This window comes from Pseudochaenichthys georgianus, chromosome 6 (assembly GCF_902827115.2).
Source record: "Pseudochaenichthys georgianus chromosome 6, fPseGeo1.2, whole genome shotgun sequence".
In the NCBI taxonomy this organism is placed as follows: Eukaryota; Metazoa; Chordata; class Actinopteri; order Perciformes; family Channichthyidae; genus Pseudochaenichthys; species Pseudochaenichthys georgianus.
Window position 1 is genome coordinate 914,513 of NC_047508.1, and position 16,377 is coordinate 930,889.

General features: G+C 47.7%; 1 protein-coding gene across 1 annotated transcript in view; it reads right to left on the reverse strand.

Moving 5' to 3' along the window:
* Nucleotides 1-16,377, reverse strand: part of rtel1 (regulator of telomere elongation helicase 1) — a 94,333-nt gene that overhangs the window by 61,295 nt on the left and 16,661 nt on the right. Inside the window, 4 exon segments of the mRNA XM_034086080.1 lie at nucleotides 10,315-10,428; nucleotides 14,602-14,734; nucleotides 15,129-15,207; nucleotides 15,293-15,364. Coding sequence (XP_033941971.1) covers nucleotides 10,315-10,428; nucleotides 14,602-14,734; nucleotides 15,129-15,207; nucleotides 15,293-15,364 — 398 coding nt within the window.

Here is a 16,377-nt window from a genome sequence, read left to right on the forward strand (position 1 = left end):
TGTGATGTCTTTAGAATGCTAAGAACCTCTTTCCAACAGTAAATGAAACTCAAAAATGTTCACTAATATGAGTCACAAATGGTGAACAACGTTCATTTTGTTTACCAATGTTTTGGGAAATTCGATTTAATAAATGAAATTTTTTTGTAAAGCAACCTCACTTTGTCATTGCTTAACTATAACATATACTCTTACCAGCTTGTCAAAACAAAGCTATTTACTGCTTTTTATAAAGAAATACAATTAATATTATGCAGAATTGAGTTCAGCCTTTTGGCCTGGCCCTCCACAATATGTTCAGTTTCTCATGTGGCCCCATGGAAAAAATCATTGCCCACCCCTGTCCTAGATGGAGAAAATAACCAACATCCCACGCTTTTTGAGACAAATATGCAACTGCATGTGTTAATAATTGCACGTTTTCACTACTCATATATAGGCTAGACTATGCAGGTTCGGGTCGGGTCGCGGAACTAATTGGCAATATGTGCAGGTAGCGGGGCGGGTTCGGTATTGCACGTCGCGGGTGCGGGGCGGGAGCGGCTCTTGAAATTCAGACCCGTGCAGGACTCTGCGACGAACATGCAGGTGAGCTTCCCTGAGACGGTTTCTGACAGTTTGTGCAGAAAGTCTTTGGATATGCAAACCCATTGTTACAGCAGCTGTCCGAGTGGCTGGTCTCAGACCATCTTGGAGGTGAACATGCTGGATGTGGAGCTCCTGGGCTGGTGTGGTTACACGTGGTCTGCGGTTGTGAGGCCGGTTGGATGTACTGCCAAATTCTCTGAAACGCCTTTGGAGACGGCTTATGGTAGAGAAATGAACATTCAATTCACGGGCAACAGCTCTGGTGGACATTCCTGCTGTCAGCATGCCAATTGCACGCTCCCTCAAAACTTGCGACATCTGTGGCATTGTGCTGTGTGATAAAACTGAACATTACAGTGGCCTTTTATTGTGGCCAGCCTAAGGCACACCTGTGCAATAATCATGCTGTCTAATCAGCATCTTGATATGCCACACCTGTGAGGTGGGATGGATTATCGCGGCAAAGGAGAAGTGCTCACTATCACAGATCTTTCCAGATTTGTGAACAATATTTGAGAGAAATGGTTATTTTGTGTTTATAGAAAATGTTTTAAATCTTTGAGTTCATCTCATGAAAAATGGGAGCAAAAACAAAAGTGTTGCATTTATATTAGGCACCCCTCCCAAAAAAAAAAAAAATTCTCATATTCGAAAACCTGAATAATTTCGAATATTCGATTAATCGTTCCCATCCCTAGTAATATCTAGGGATGAGCATCGTTAAGGTTTTTAACGGTACTACTACTCTTAAAAAGCTGTCCGCACGCCGCTGCAGCGTGTCTGTTAGACCCGCCCCCCGCACACAGAGAGACACAGGGAGATCGCGTGGAGATCTTCTGGAGTGAAGAGAGCGGAAATAATGATATTGCAAGTTAGAAACGTAAGATGCATTTTGACAGACAAGACGGACAATTGGGGAGAAATACCCTGCATTTTGCATGTCCGAGAGTCCACCATTTACACCTTAGTCCCGCCTCGTCAACGAAAACTAAATATACATTTCGTCATAGTTTTTATTCATGTAAAAAAAATTTTTTTCGTCATAGTTTTTGTTGACGAAATTAACACTGGCACACACAGCTCCAACACCATTGTGAAGTTTGCTGACGACACGACCGTCATCGGCATGATCACCGACGGCGACGAGACGCATACAGAGAGGAGGTCGGAAACCTGTCATCTTGGTGCCAGGTAAACAACCTCCATCTCAACGTCAGCAAAACCAAGGAGCTGATTGTGGATTACAGGAAGCAGCAGAGAGAGGGACACGCCCCCATCGCCATCAATGGGACTACATGGAGAGAGTCAGCAGCTTCAGGTTCCTCGGTGTCCACATCACTGAGGACCTGACATGGACTCTTCATCACTGAGGATCTGACATGGACTCATCACTGAGGACCTGACATGGACTCATCACTGAGGACCTGACATGGACTCTTCATCACTGAGGATCTGACATGGACTCATCACTGAGGACCTGACATGGACTCTTCATCACTGAGGACCTGACATGGACTCTTCATCACTGAGGACCTGACATGGACTCTTCATCACTGAGGACCTGACATGGACTCTTCACTGAGGACCTGACATGGACGCATCACTGAGGACCTGACATGGACTCATCACTGAGGACCTGACATGGACTCTTCACTGAGGACCTGACATGGACTCTTCACTGAGGATCTGACATGGACTCTTCACTGAGGACCTGACATGGACGCATCACTGAGGACCTGACATGGACTCATCACTGAGGATCTGACATGGACTCTTCACTGAGGACCTGACATGGACTCTTCACTGAGGACCTGACATGGACTCATCACTGAGGACCTGACATGGACTCTTCACTGAGGACCTGACATGGACTCATCACTGAGGACCTGACATGGACTCTTCACTGAGGACCTGACATGGACTCTTCACTGAGGACCTGACATGGACTCATCACTGAGGACCTGACATGGACTCATCACTGAGGACCTGACATGGACTCTTCACTGAGGACCTGACATGGACTCTTCACTGAGGACCTGACATGGACTCTTCACTGAGGACCTGCCATGGACTCTTCACTGAGGACCTGACATGGACTCTTCACTGAGGACCTGACATGGACTCTTCACTGAGGACCTGACATGGACTCTTCACTGAGGACCTGACATGGACTCATCACTGAGGACCTGACATGGACTCTTCACTGAGGACCTGACATGGACTCATCACTGAGGACCTGACATGGACTCATCACTGAGGACCTGACATGGACTCTTCATCACTGAGGACCTGACATGGACTCTTCATCACTGAGGACTTGACATGGACTCATCACTGAGGACCTGACATGGACTCTTCACTGAGGACCTGACATGGACTCATCACTGAGGACCTGACATGGACTCTTCACTGAGGACCTGACATGGACTCATCACTGAGGACCTGACATGGACTCTTCACTGAGGACCTGACATGGACTCATCACTGAGGACCTGACATGGACTCTTCACTGAGGACCTGACATGGACTCATCACTGAGGACCTGACATGGACTCTTCATCACTGAGGACCTGACATGGACTCTTCACACAAACACCATCATCAAAACAGCTCGACAGCGGCTCTTCTTCCTCCACAGGCTGAGGAGGTTCAACATGGACTCCAGGATGCTCTGCAACTTCTACATGTGCTCCATAGAGAGGATCCTGACCTTCTACAGGTGCACCATAGAGAGGATCCTGACCTTCTACAGGTGCACCATAGAGAGGATCCTGACCTTCTACAGGTGCTCCATAGAGAGGATCCTGACCTTCTACAGGTGCTCCATAGAGAGGATCCTGACCTTCTACAGGTGCACCATAGAGAGCATCCTGACCTTCTACAGGTGCACCATAGAGAGGATCCTGACCTTCTACATGTGCTCCATAGAGAGCATCCTGACCTTCTACAGGTGCTCCATAGAGAGGATCCTGACCTTCTACAGGTACACCATAGAGAGCATCCTGACCTTCTACAGGTGCTCCATAGAGAGCATCCTGACCTTCTACATGTGCTCCATAGAGAGGATCCTGACCTTCTACAGGTGCTCCATAGAGAGCATCCTGACCTTCTACAGGTGCTCCATAGAGAGGATCCTGACCTTCTACAGGTGCTCCATAGAGAGCATCCTGACCTTCTACAGGTGCTCCATAGAGAGGATCCTGACCTTCTACAGGTGCTCCATAGAGAGGATCCTGACCTTCTACAGGTGCTCCATAGAGAGGATCCTGACCTTCAGGTGCTCCATAGAGAGGATCCTGACCTTCAGGTGCTCCATAGAGAGGATCCTGACCTTCTACATGTGCTCCATAGAGAGGATCCTGACCTTCTACAGGTGCTCCATAGAGAGGATCCTGACCTTCTACAGGTGCTCCATAGAGAGGATCCTGACCTTCAGGTGCTCCATAGAGAGGATCCTGACCTTCAGGTGCTCCATAGAGAGCATCCTGACCTTCTACATGTGCTCCATAGAGAGGATCCTGACCTTCAGGTGCTCCATAGAGAGCATCCTGACCTTCTACAGGTGCTCCATAGAGAGGACCCTGACCTTCAGGTGCTCCATAGAGAGGACCCTGACCTTCAGGTGCTCCATAGAGAGGATCCTGACCTTCTACAGGTGCTCCATAGAGAGGACCCTGACCTTCAGGTGCTCCATAGAGAGGACCCTGACCTTCAGGTGCTCCATAGAGAGGACCCTGACCTTCAGGTGCTCCATAGAGAGGACCCTGACCTTCTACAGGTGCTCCATAGAGAGGATCCTGACCTTCTACAGGTGCTCCATAGAGAGGATCCTGACCTTCTACAGGTGCTCCATAGAGAGGATCCTGACCTTCTTCAGGTGCTCCATAGAGAGGATCCTAACCTTCTACAGGTGCTCCATAGAGAGGATCCTGACCTTCTACAGGTGCTCCATAGAGAGGATCCTGACCTTCAGGTGCTCCATAGAGAGGATCCTGACCTTCTACAGGTGCTCCATAGAGGATCCTGACCTTCAGGTGCTCCATAGAGAGGATCCTAACCTTCAGGTGCTCCATAGAGAGGATCCTGACCTCCAGGTGCTCCATAGAGAGGATCCTAACCTTCTACAGGTGCTCCATAGAGAGGACCCTGACCTTCAGGTGCTCCATAGAGAAGATCCTGACCTTCTACAGGTGCTCCATAGAGAGCATCCTGACCTTCTACAGGTGCTCCATAGAGAGGATCCTGACCTTCAGGTGCTCCATAGAGAGGATCCTGACCTTCAGGTGCTCCATAGAGAGCATCCTGACCTTCTACAGGTGCTCCATAGAGAGGATCCTGACCTTCTACAGGTGCTCCATAGAGAGGATCCTGACCTTCTACAGGTGCTCCATAGAGAGGATCCTGACCTTCAGGTGCACCATAGAGAGGATCCTGACCTTCAGGTGCTCCATAGAGAGGACCCTGACCTTCTACAGGTGCTCCATAGAGAGGATCCTGACCTTCTACAGGTGCTCCATAGAGAGCATCCTGACCTTCTACAGGTGCTCCATAGAGAGGATCCTGACCTTCTACAGGTGCTCCATAGAGAGGACCCTGACCTTCTACAGGTGCTCCATAGAGAGGATCCTGACCTTCTACAGGTGCTCCATAGAGAGGATCCTGACCTTCTACAGGTGCTCCATAGAGAGGATCCTGACCTTCAGGTGCTCCATAGAGAGGATCCTGACCTTCTACAGGTGCTCCATAGAGAGGATCCTTCTACAGGTGCTCCATAGAGAGGATCCTGACCTTCAGGTGCTCCATAGAGAGGATCCTGACCTTCAGGTGCTCCATAGAGAGGATCCTGACCTTCAGGTGCTCCATAGAGAGCATCCTGACCTTCTACAGGTGCTCCATAGAGAGGATCCTGACCTTCAGGTGCACCATAGAGAGGATCCTGACCTTCAGGTGCTCCATAGAGAGGACCCTGACCTTCTACAGGTGCTCCATAGAGAGGATCCTGACCTTCTACAGGTGCTCAATAGAGAGCATCCTGACCTTCTACAGGTGCTCCATAGAGAGGATCCTAACCTTCTACAGGTGCTCCATAGAGAGGATCCTGACCTTCTACAGGTGCTCCATAGAGAGGACCCTGACCTTCAGGTGCTCCATAGAGAGGATCCTGACCTTCTACAGGTGCTCCATAGAGAGGATCCTGACCTTCAGGTGCTCCATAGAGAGGATCCTAACCTTCAGGTGCTCCATAGAGAGGATCCTGACCTTCAGGTGCTCCATAGAGAGGATCCTAACCTTCTACAGGTGCTCCATAGAGAGGACCCTGACCTTCAGGTGCTCCATAGAGAGGATCCTGACCTTCTACAGGTGCTCCATAGAGAGCATTCTGACCTTCTACAGGTGCTCCATAGAGAGGATCCTGACCTTCAGGTGCTCCATAGAGAGGACCCTGACCTTCAGGTGCTCCATAGAGAGGACCCTGACCTTCTACAGGTGCTCCATAGAGAGGATCCTGACCTTCTACAGGTGCTCCATAGAGAGGATCCTGACCTTCTACAGGTGCTCCATAGAGAGGATCCTGACCTTCTACAGGTGCTCCATAGAGAGGATCCTGACCTTCAGGTGCACCATAGAGAGGATCCTGACCTTCAGGTGCTCCATAGAGAGGACCCTGACCTTCTACAGGTGCTCCATAGAGAGGATCCTGACCTTCTACAGGTGCTCCATAGAGAGCATCCTGACCTTCTACAGGTGCTCCATAGAGAGGATCCTGACCTTCTACAGGTGCTCCATAGAGAGGACCCTGACCTTCTACAGGTGCTCCATAGAGAGGATCCTGACCTTCTACAGGTGCTCCATAGAGAGGATCCTGACCTTCTACAGGTGCTCCATAGAGAGGATCCTGACCTTCAGGTGCTCCATAGAGAGGATCCTGACCTTCAGGTGCTCCATAGAGAAGATCCTGACCTTCTACAGGTGCTCCATAGAGAGGATCCTTCTACAGGTGCTCCATAGAGAGGATCCTGACCTTCAGGTGCTCCATAGAGAGGATCCTGACCTTCAGGTGCTCCATAGAGAGGATCCTGACCTTCAGGTGCTCCATAGAGAGGACCCTGACCTTCTACAGGTGCTCCATAGAGAGGATCCTGACCTTCTACAGGTGCTCAATAGAGAGCATCCTGACCTTCTACAGGTGCTCCATAGAGAGGATCCTGACTTTCTTCAGGTGCTCCATAGAGAGGATCCTGACCTTCAGGTGCTCCATAGAGAGGATCCTAACCTTCTTCAGGTGCTCCATAGAGAGGATCCTGACTTTCTTCAGGTGCTCCATAGAGAGGATCCTGACCTTCAGGTGCTCCATAGAGAGGATCCTGAACTTCTACAGGTGCTCCATAGAGAGGATCCTGACCTTCAGGTGCTCCATAGAGAGGTTCCTGACCTTCAGGTGCTCCATAGAGAATATCCTAACCTTCTACAGGTGCTCCATAGAGAGGACCCTGACCTTCAGGTGCTCCATAGAGAGGATCCTGACCTTCTACAGGTGCTCCATAGAGAGGATCCTGACCTTCTACAGGTGCTCCATAGAGAGGATCCTGACCTTCTACAGGTGCTCCATAGAGAGGACCCTGACCTTCAGGTGCTCCTTAGAGAGGATCCTGACCTTCTACAGGTGCTCCATAGAGAGCATCCTTCTACAGGTGCACCATAGAGAGGATCCTGACCTTCAGGTGCTCCATAGAGAGGATCCTGACCTTCTACAGGTGCTCCATAGAGAGCATCCTGACCTTCTACAGGTGCTCCATAGAGAGCATCCTGACCTTCTACAGGTGCTCCATAGAGAGGACCCTGACCTTCTACAGGTGCTCCATAGAGAGGATCCTGACCTTCTACAGGTGCTCCATAGAGAGGATCCTGACCTTCTACAGGTGCTCCATAGAGAGGACCCTGACCTTCAGGTGCTCCATAGAGAGGATCCTGACCTTCTACAGGTGCTCCATAGAGAGCATCCTGACCTTCTACAGGTGCTCCATAGAGAGGATCCTGACCTTCAGGTGCTCCATAGAGAGCATCCTGACCTTCTACAGGTGCTCCATAGAGAGGATCCTGACCTTCTACAGGTGCTCTATAGAGAGGATCCTGACCTTCAGGTGCTCCATAGAGAGGACCCTGACCTTCTACAGGTGCTCCATAGAGAGGATCCTGACCTTCTACAGGTGCTCCATAGAGAGCATCCTGACCTTCTACAGGTGCTCCATAGAGAGGACCCTGACCTTCTACAGGTGCTCCATAGAGAGGATCCTGACTTTCTTCAGGTGCTCCATAGAGAGCATCCTGACCTTCTACAGGTGCTCCATAGAGAGGATCCTGACCTTCAGGTGCTCCATAGAGAGGATCCTGACCTTCTACAGGTGCTCCATAGAGAGGATCCTGACCTTCTACAGGTGCTCCATAGAGAGGATCCTGACCTTCAGGTGCTCCATAGAGAGGATCCTGACCTTCTACAGGTGCTCCATAGAGAGGACCCTGACCTTCAGGTGCTCCATAGAGAGGATCCTGACCTTCTACAGGTGCTCCATAGAGAGGATCCTGACCTTCAGGTGCTCCATAGAGAGGACCCTGACCTTCTACAGGTGCTCCATAGAGAGCATCCTTCTACAGGTGCACCATAGAGAGGATCCTGACCTTCTACAGGTGCTCCATAGAGAGCATCCTGACCTTCTACAGGTGCTCCATAGAGAGGATCCTGACCTTCAGGTGCACCATAGAGAAGATCCTGACTTTCTTCAGGTGCTCCATAGAGAGCATCCTGACCTTCTACAGGTGCTCCATAGAGAGGATCCTGACCTTCTACAGGTGCTCCATAGAGAGGACCCTGACCTTCTACAGGTGCTCCATAGAGAGGATCCTGACTTTCTTCAGGTGCTCCATAGAGAGCATCCTGACCTTCTACAGGTGCTCCATAGAGAGGATCCTGACCTTCTACAGGTGCTCCATAGAGAGGATCCTGACTTTCTTCAGGTGCTCCATAGAGAGGATCCTGACCTTCAGGTGCTCCATAGAGAGGACCCTGACCTTCAGGTGCTCCATAGAGAGGACCCTGACCTTCAGGTGCTCCATAGAGAGGATCCTGACCTTCTACAGGTGCTCCATAGAGAGCATCCTGACCTTCTACAGGTGCTCCATAGAGAGGATCCTGACCTTCAGGTGCTCCATAGAGAGGATCCTGACCTTCTACAGGTGCTCCATAGAGAGCATCCTGACCTTCTACAGGTGCTCCATAGAGAGGTTCCTGACCTTCTACAGGTGCTCCATAGAGAGGATCCTGACCTTCAGGTGCTCCATAGAGAGGACCCTGACCTTCAGGTGCTCCATAGAGAGGACCCTGACCTCCTACAGGTGCTCCATAGAGAGGATCCTGACCTTCTACAGGTGCTCCATAGAGAGGATCCTGACCTTCTACAGGTGCTCCATAGAGAGGATCCTGACCTTATACAGGTGCTCCATAGAGAGGATCCTGACCTTCTACAGGTGCTCCATAGAGAGGATCCTGACCTTCTACAGGTGCTCCATAGAGAGGATCCTGACCTTCTACAGGTGCTCCATAGAGGGGATCCTGACCTTCTACAGGTGCTCCATAGAGAGGATCCTGACCTTCTACAGGTGCTCCATAGAGAGGATCCTGACCTTCAGGTGCTCCATAGAGAGGATCCTGACCTTCAGGTGCTCCATAGAGAGGATCCTGACCTTCTACAGGTGCTCCATAGAGAGGATCCTTCTACAGGTGCTCCATAGAGAGGATCCTGACCTTCTACAGGTGCACCATAGAGAGGATCCTTCTACAGGTGCTCCATAGAGAGGATCCTGACCTTCTACAGGTGCACCATAGAGAGGATCCTTCTACAGGTGCTCCATAGAGAGGATCCTGACCTTCTACAGGTGCTCCATAGAGAGGATCCTGACCCTCTACAGGTGCTCCATAGAGAGGATCCTTCTACAGGTGCTCCATAGAGAGGATCCTGACCTTCTACAGGTGCACCATAGAGAGGATCCTTCTACAGGTGCTCCATAGAGAGGATCCTGACCTTCTACAGGTGCTCCATAGAGAGGATCCTGACCTTCTACAGGTGCTCCATAGAGAGGATCCTGACTGGCTGAAACCACCAGCCTCAGGGACAGTTTCATCCCACAGGCCATAAGACCGTTAAACACCTGAACTTTTGAAACCACATCCATAACAGTCATCTGACGGCAACTTAGAAATGATTGATCTAATATATCATATTCCAATCACTTCTACATCGACTCCTATTGCACTATTTTTCTTTTTGTATTTACTTGCACTGCTGGAGGAGCCTGTGGCCAAAGATTTTCATCGACATAACTACACTGTAGCTATGTACGCATGACAAATAAAAGCCTTGAGCCTCGAGATATACAAGAACAGAATGTAACATTCAATACTGTTTATTGTAGACATAAGATATTGTCGGCGTATGAAGAGATGGATTATGTCAAAGTTAAGAAATAAAGGTTCAGAATGGGAAACAAACCAAAAGGAAAGAGAAGACATGAATGGTTGACTTCTATTCTAATAAATATCAAACTTTAAAATGACTTGTATCTTGGCAGACACACTCGTAAAAAAATACAAACACAAATAGTTGTGCAGCTGTGGTTGTTGATGGACTTGTTTTAAATCACTGAAGCGAGGCCTATCTGTAGAATACGAACCTTCTAGCAAACGCTGAGCTGAGCTGCTCTCCATCCGGGCCGCGCTCGACGACGCTCACAAAGATCTGGTCCCGCTCGATCACATGACTGTTCTCCAGACTCACAGGGAATTTTCTACACCAACAAAACACTTGGGGATCAACACCAGTGTACTATATACCTATATATTAAAACATTTCCCAATTTGAGATTAACAAAGTATATCTTATCTTTTACCTGATGATAACAACAACATGAACATATCCAGGGTTTGATTTAAAGTGCTTGAGAGAAACTTTCCTGATTACTTTTATGTAAGGCATTTACATTTATAATACAAATACAAAACAATTGGCCAAAAAACTGAAAAAACCTTGTTAACGCGATCTCTGAAGTCAGTGGTAACGCCCGCCGTGCACTACTGCTCGGACAATGCAGAGGTGGGAAGTGCTTAAGTACATTTACTCAACAACTGCACTTAAAGGGCCCATGTCACGGCCATCTCCACTGATCATAATTCCATTGCTGAGGTCTACTCGAATAGATTTACATTGCGAGACCCAGCCCGAACACACAGCGAAACCCAGCCCGAACATATGGAGTCAGATTTGGGTCAATATTCTAGCGCGTAAAACAAGCTACTCACGAGCGGAAAATGTGCTTTTACACGCGCATAAAATGACCCCCGCGAGCGGCTCTGCGCTCGCTCGCGAGAGAGACAGCCTTCTTGCTCGCTCGCGGGAGTCTCAGCCTCGCGGAGTCTCAGCCTCGCGGAGTCTGTCTACGCGCGCATGAAAAGTTTCTGGGATTTTGGAGCGGAGCCACTGGACTTTGATTGACAGCTGCAAGGAAACCCAGAGTTGCCAGGTTTGATAAATGCCTGAACTACCAAGAGCCGAGGAGTGACGGCAGCAAAATCAGTTGGACGAGATTGAATGGTAAAATTGTCCATAAAAAACTATTATATTCGTAAAGTGTACAGCTAATATATATATATATATATATATATAAACATTTATTTTATATAAAACAATATATTTTTGAGTGGGCTGTATCTGTCGAAAATTGCTAGCTACTGTCTGCTGTACACTCTTAGAAGGGATGTGTCAAATATGACACAACATGTGTTGAATTTCAACACACAGAGTGTGCTCAGGGACAACACGTGTTGTGTTTATTTATGTGTAAATCATTTTTACACACACAATGTGTTACATGCCCCTAACACACAATGTGCACATTTTACACATTGTGTGTCATAAATGTGTAACCAAGATGAACACACTCATTTGTTATTTCTGCACATTTTGTGTTATATTTCTTTAACCAGAATTAACATTTGATTGTGTTATATCTGCACATTGTGTGTCAATGACGATTACTGGAAGTACCAGGTGGTGGATATGGTTTTTATTCAAAAAATCGAATGCAAGAATACATTCATTGGACATCTATTTACAAGGATTTCATTAGCACAATATGTCATTAAGAAAAGAATTGTTAACATTTAAAAACATTAATATTTTTCTAATTCATCAAATGTTGACAGAATAGATAATTCATAAAATCACACCTAAAAAAACCTTATACCTTGGTTAAAACAAACTTAATCTTCAGAAAACTATTGTTGTAAATGACTTTCAGCTGAGGGAATATAGTGATGAGACTCTTCACAAGGACCACCTTTTCAGTGTTGGATGGATAATTAAGGATTAAAATGAATGACAAGTGAGCATCACACTACTCAGCCTCCCCGGGAAAGTTTACTCCAAGGTACTTGAAAGGAGGGTCAGGCCGATTGTCGAACCTCAGATTGAGGAGGAACAATGCGGATTCCGTCCTGGTCGTGGAACGACGGATCAGCTTTTTACTCTCGCAAGGATCCTGGAGGGGGCCTGGGAGTACGCTTATCCGGTCTACATGTGTTTTGTAGACTTGGAGAAGGCGTATGACCGGGTTCCCAGGGAGTTACTGTGGGAGGTGCTGCGGGAGTATGGGGTGAGGGGGTCTCTACTCAGGGCCATCCAATCTCTGTACTCCCAAAGCGAGAGCTGTGTCCGGGTCCTCGGCAGTAAGTCGGACCCATTTCCGGTGAGGGTTGGCCTCCGCCAGGGCTGCGCTTTGTCCCCAATCCTGTTTGTAATATACATGGATCGGATTTCGAGGCGTAGTCATGGGGGGAGGGGGGCTGCAGTTCGGGGGACTAAGGATTGCACCACTGCTTTTTGCAGATGATGTGGTTCTGATGGCTTCATCGGTCTGCGACCTTCAGCACTCACTGGATCGGTTCGCAACCGAGTGTGAAGCGGCTGGGATGAGGATCAGCACCTCCAAATCTGAGGCCATGGTTCTCAGCAGGAAACCGATGGACTGTCCACTCCAAGTAGGGAATGAGTCCTTACCCCAAGTGAAGGAGTTCAAGTATCTCGGGGTCTTGTTCTCGAGTGAGGGATCAATGGAGCGTGAGATGGGCCGGAGAATCGGAGCAGCGGGAGCGGTATTGCAGTCGCTTTACCGCACCGTTGTGACGAAAAGGGAGCTGAGCCGGAAGGCAAAGCTCTCTGTCTACCGGGCCATTTTCGTTCCTACCCTCACCTATGGTCATGAAGGATGGGTCATGACCGAAAGAACGAGATCGCGGATACAAGCGGCCGAGATGGGTTTCCTCCGCCGGGTGGCTGGTGTCTCCCTTAGAGATAAGGTGAGAAGTTCGGTCATCAGGGAGGGACTCGGAGTTGAGCCGCTCCTCCTTCGCGTCGAAAGAAGCCAGTTGAGGTGGTTCGGGCACCTAGTTAGGATGCCACCTGGGCGCCTCCCTAGGGAGGTGTTCCAGGCACGTCCAGCTGGGAAGAGACCAAGGGGTAGACCTAGGACCAGGTGGAGGGATTATATCTCTTCGCTGGCCTGGGAGCGCCTTGGGATCCCCCAGTCAGAGCTGGTTGATGTCGCCAGGGAAAAGAAAGTTTGGGGCTCTCTGCTGGAACTGCTACCCCCGCGACCCGACCACGGATAAGCGGGAGAAGATGGATGGATGGATGGACAAGTGAGCTATTTATTTTTTATTTTTCAAAAAGAATACAAAAAGTTCTAGCATAGGCCTACAAATATTACAAATGCGTGATAATAAAGCAATTGGTTATAAAGAATGTCCTTTTGTATCAAGCAAATGAAAAAACTATTTTTACAACCAATATATCACTTAAATGCAACAATTATACACATATGGACAACTTTACTATTCAATCTCTTCCAACTGATTTTGCTGCCGTCACTCCTCGGCTCTTGGTAGTTCAGGCATTTATCAAACCTGGCAACTCCGGGTTTCCTTGCAGCTGTCAATCAAAGTCTAGTGGCTCCGCCCCAAAGTGCCAGAAACTTTTCACGCGCGCGTAGACAGCAAGAGGGCTGTCTCTCTCGCAAGCGAGCGCAGAGCCGCTCGCGGGGGTTTAATCTGCGCGCGAGGGTCATTTTATGCGCGTGTAAAAGCACATTTCCCGCTCGTGAGTAGCTTGTTTTACGCGCTAGAATATTGACCCAAATCTGACTCCATACGAACACACACCGACTCACAGCCTCGCCGCGTCCCGCCGTCTGGGCGGAGCTGCAGCTGAGAAAAGATTGAGTGTGTGTGTGAGGAAGTCCGTGGATTGATCCATTTGAACAAATCCACGGACTGAACATAACGGCTCCGCGGATAGGTCCATTTGGACCAATGGGTCCATTTGGGTATGTGCACGTCACTGTACCCAGGAAGAAACAATGGGACAAGAGAAATGTCCAGCGAGGCGTTCAGGGACAGACAGGTCTTCTCTGTGTTAGAGTGTTACTCGCTACAGGGGGCACTTTGAGGGTTGTGACTCTGCAGACCGCTCACATGCAGAAGCTACAGAACACAAGGGGACGGGTCAGAACCGGAAAAGCATGACATGGGACCTTTAAGTAAAATGTTGAGGTACTTGTACTTAAATTGAGTATTTCCATCTAGTGCTACAAAAGATTCAAATTATTTAAATATTGAACAAAAAGTCAATCAGAACTGTGTTTGTGTACAACAGTAAAGTGCTACTTGATGCAACAATATTATCTAGAAACATATATAAATGTAATATATAAAACAAACTAAAAGACACATTTTCCTGCACAATGATTACTTCACATTTTTATACACCAAGTATATTTTGCTGATAATACTTTTTTTAAGTAAGATTTTGAATGCAGGACTTTCATGTGTTGGTACTTGTACTCTGAAGCATCTGAATACTTCCATCACCGCTGCAACATGGGCTTTGAGGAGCAACGGGTACTTACATCCTCATCTCAGAGGTGAAGGAGGAGAGGGGGGAGAGGGTCCCGCTGGTCAGGATGATACAGCGGACCCCTTGATCCACCAGGCTCTGCATGCTGTAGCCCGGAGAGAAGCACCAGTAACTCAAGATGTTGCCTACAGGGCGCAGAGACACATTTATTTAAGATTTACAAAGAATATAGGCAGACAGGCGACCAAAGGTAACGACAAACTAAACCATTTACAGCAAATGCATCATTTCATGGAAGTTTGCTCAGGGCGTTTTATTACCCGATTCTTTGAAATTCGATTATTTTAGCTAAATATTTCCCCACATTTAGTGATATTAAATCATATTGTTGTATAATATGAAATTATACAACATTTTTATAAAATGGTGCAAAAATAAAAAAGCCTAACATTTACATTTGTGAACAGCTTAGTTCCCGAGCCACCGGTTTGAGCCAGTGCGCTGAATACTGATGTTATGTCACGTTGTATGATGTGTTGCAATAATTGTTGAATAAAGTTGAACAAATAAAAATAAAACCTTGTTTCTTTGATGCTGAAGCCCAGACATCCGTGCCCTGGGCTTTCTTCTGATGGCTGGTGTCTTGATGGATGTGAACCTGAGCCGAACACAGACATGAGGGCTGACATCACTGTGCACAGATCCAACATCGAGGACATGCAGATCTCTGAATGAACGCGCACCTTAAAATGAGCCGTGTTGGTCTCCATCTGCTGCTGCTTCTCCTGTTCCGACGGCTCCCCACAGAACACCAGCTGCAAGAGGCACAACGATGTAGCGATAGCAAGGTAATCGTGCGTTCCATGGTTTTGGTATAATGTGCAGTTTACAGCAGCTCATCTGTGCAGTTGTTCACATAGAGTCAATGAGAACAGGTTTTATATTCAGTCACGATGATACAAAACCTGACAATCTCATTAAGGTGACAACACTACAGGAAGCTCAAAATGGACTGACTAACACAAAGAATCAACCACTAACTGTTACATGTTTAAATGTGTACAGATCAGACAAAAACATGCTTGTCAGTGACGAGCCGTGGCTTTTATACCTAGGCCCTCTGACCCCCACCCCTTCCCTCGAGTTATTACGTCACAGCGTATACTTCAGCGGATTATCAAAACAACGGCCCGGGGTGCAGAACGCACCAATGAAAGCAGCCCTCTACCACACAGAACAACACCTGTAGATAACCCTATTTGTGTTCTTTGAAATTGAAGAGGATGTTGCATTGTGCTTGTTACTTTCGTTGCAGTCGTATGTCTTAAGTGTAATTTGGCATGCTTTTATTTTGAAGGCGAGTTCATGCTGTTGACAGGAAGTTGTTGTTGCTATGGAAACAAGAAAAGCTTCACAGCGGGCATTACTTGTCATAAAGTCCGTGATAATAACACCCACCCATTTAGAGGGAAGATATGATTGATCAATTGTACTGTCATTTGACATTACTCTCTCGTTCAGTTACTACAGCGCAGTGGCCTCTCTGAGGGCCTAAGATATTCTACTGAATAATATTTTAAAATGTGTTTTAATATGTCACATTTTTGTTATATTTTTTTAATGTTTGAATGTGAAGGGTTAAATGAAAGAAGCTCCTTTAGCCGTCTCTGCGAGTTATGTGAAGATAGGAGAGCTTGGTGGTCTGAAAATGTTCAAAAAGTGCTCAAACTTCACATGTTTGCTAACCTTTTCTTTTAAATATGAAGCTTTTTCTGCATTCTTTTTAGCTAAAAGCAGCCACAATGTTCACAGTTTACAGCATGTGCAC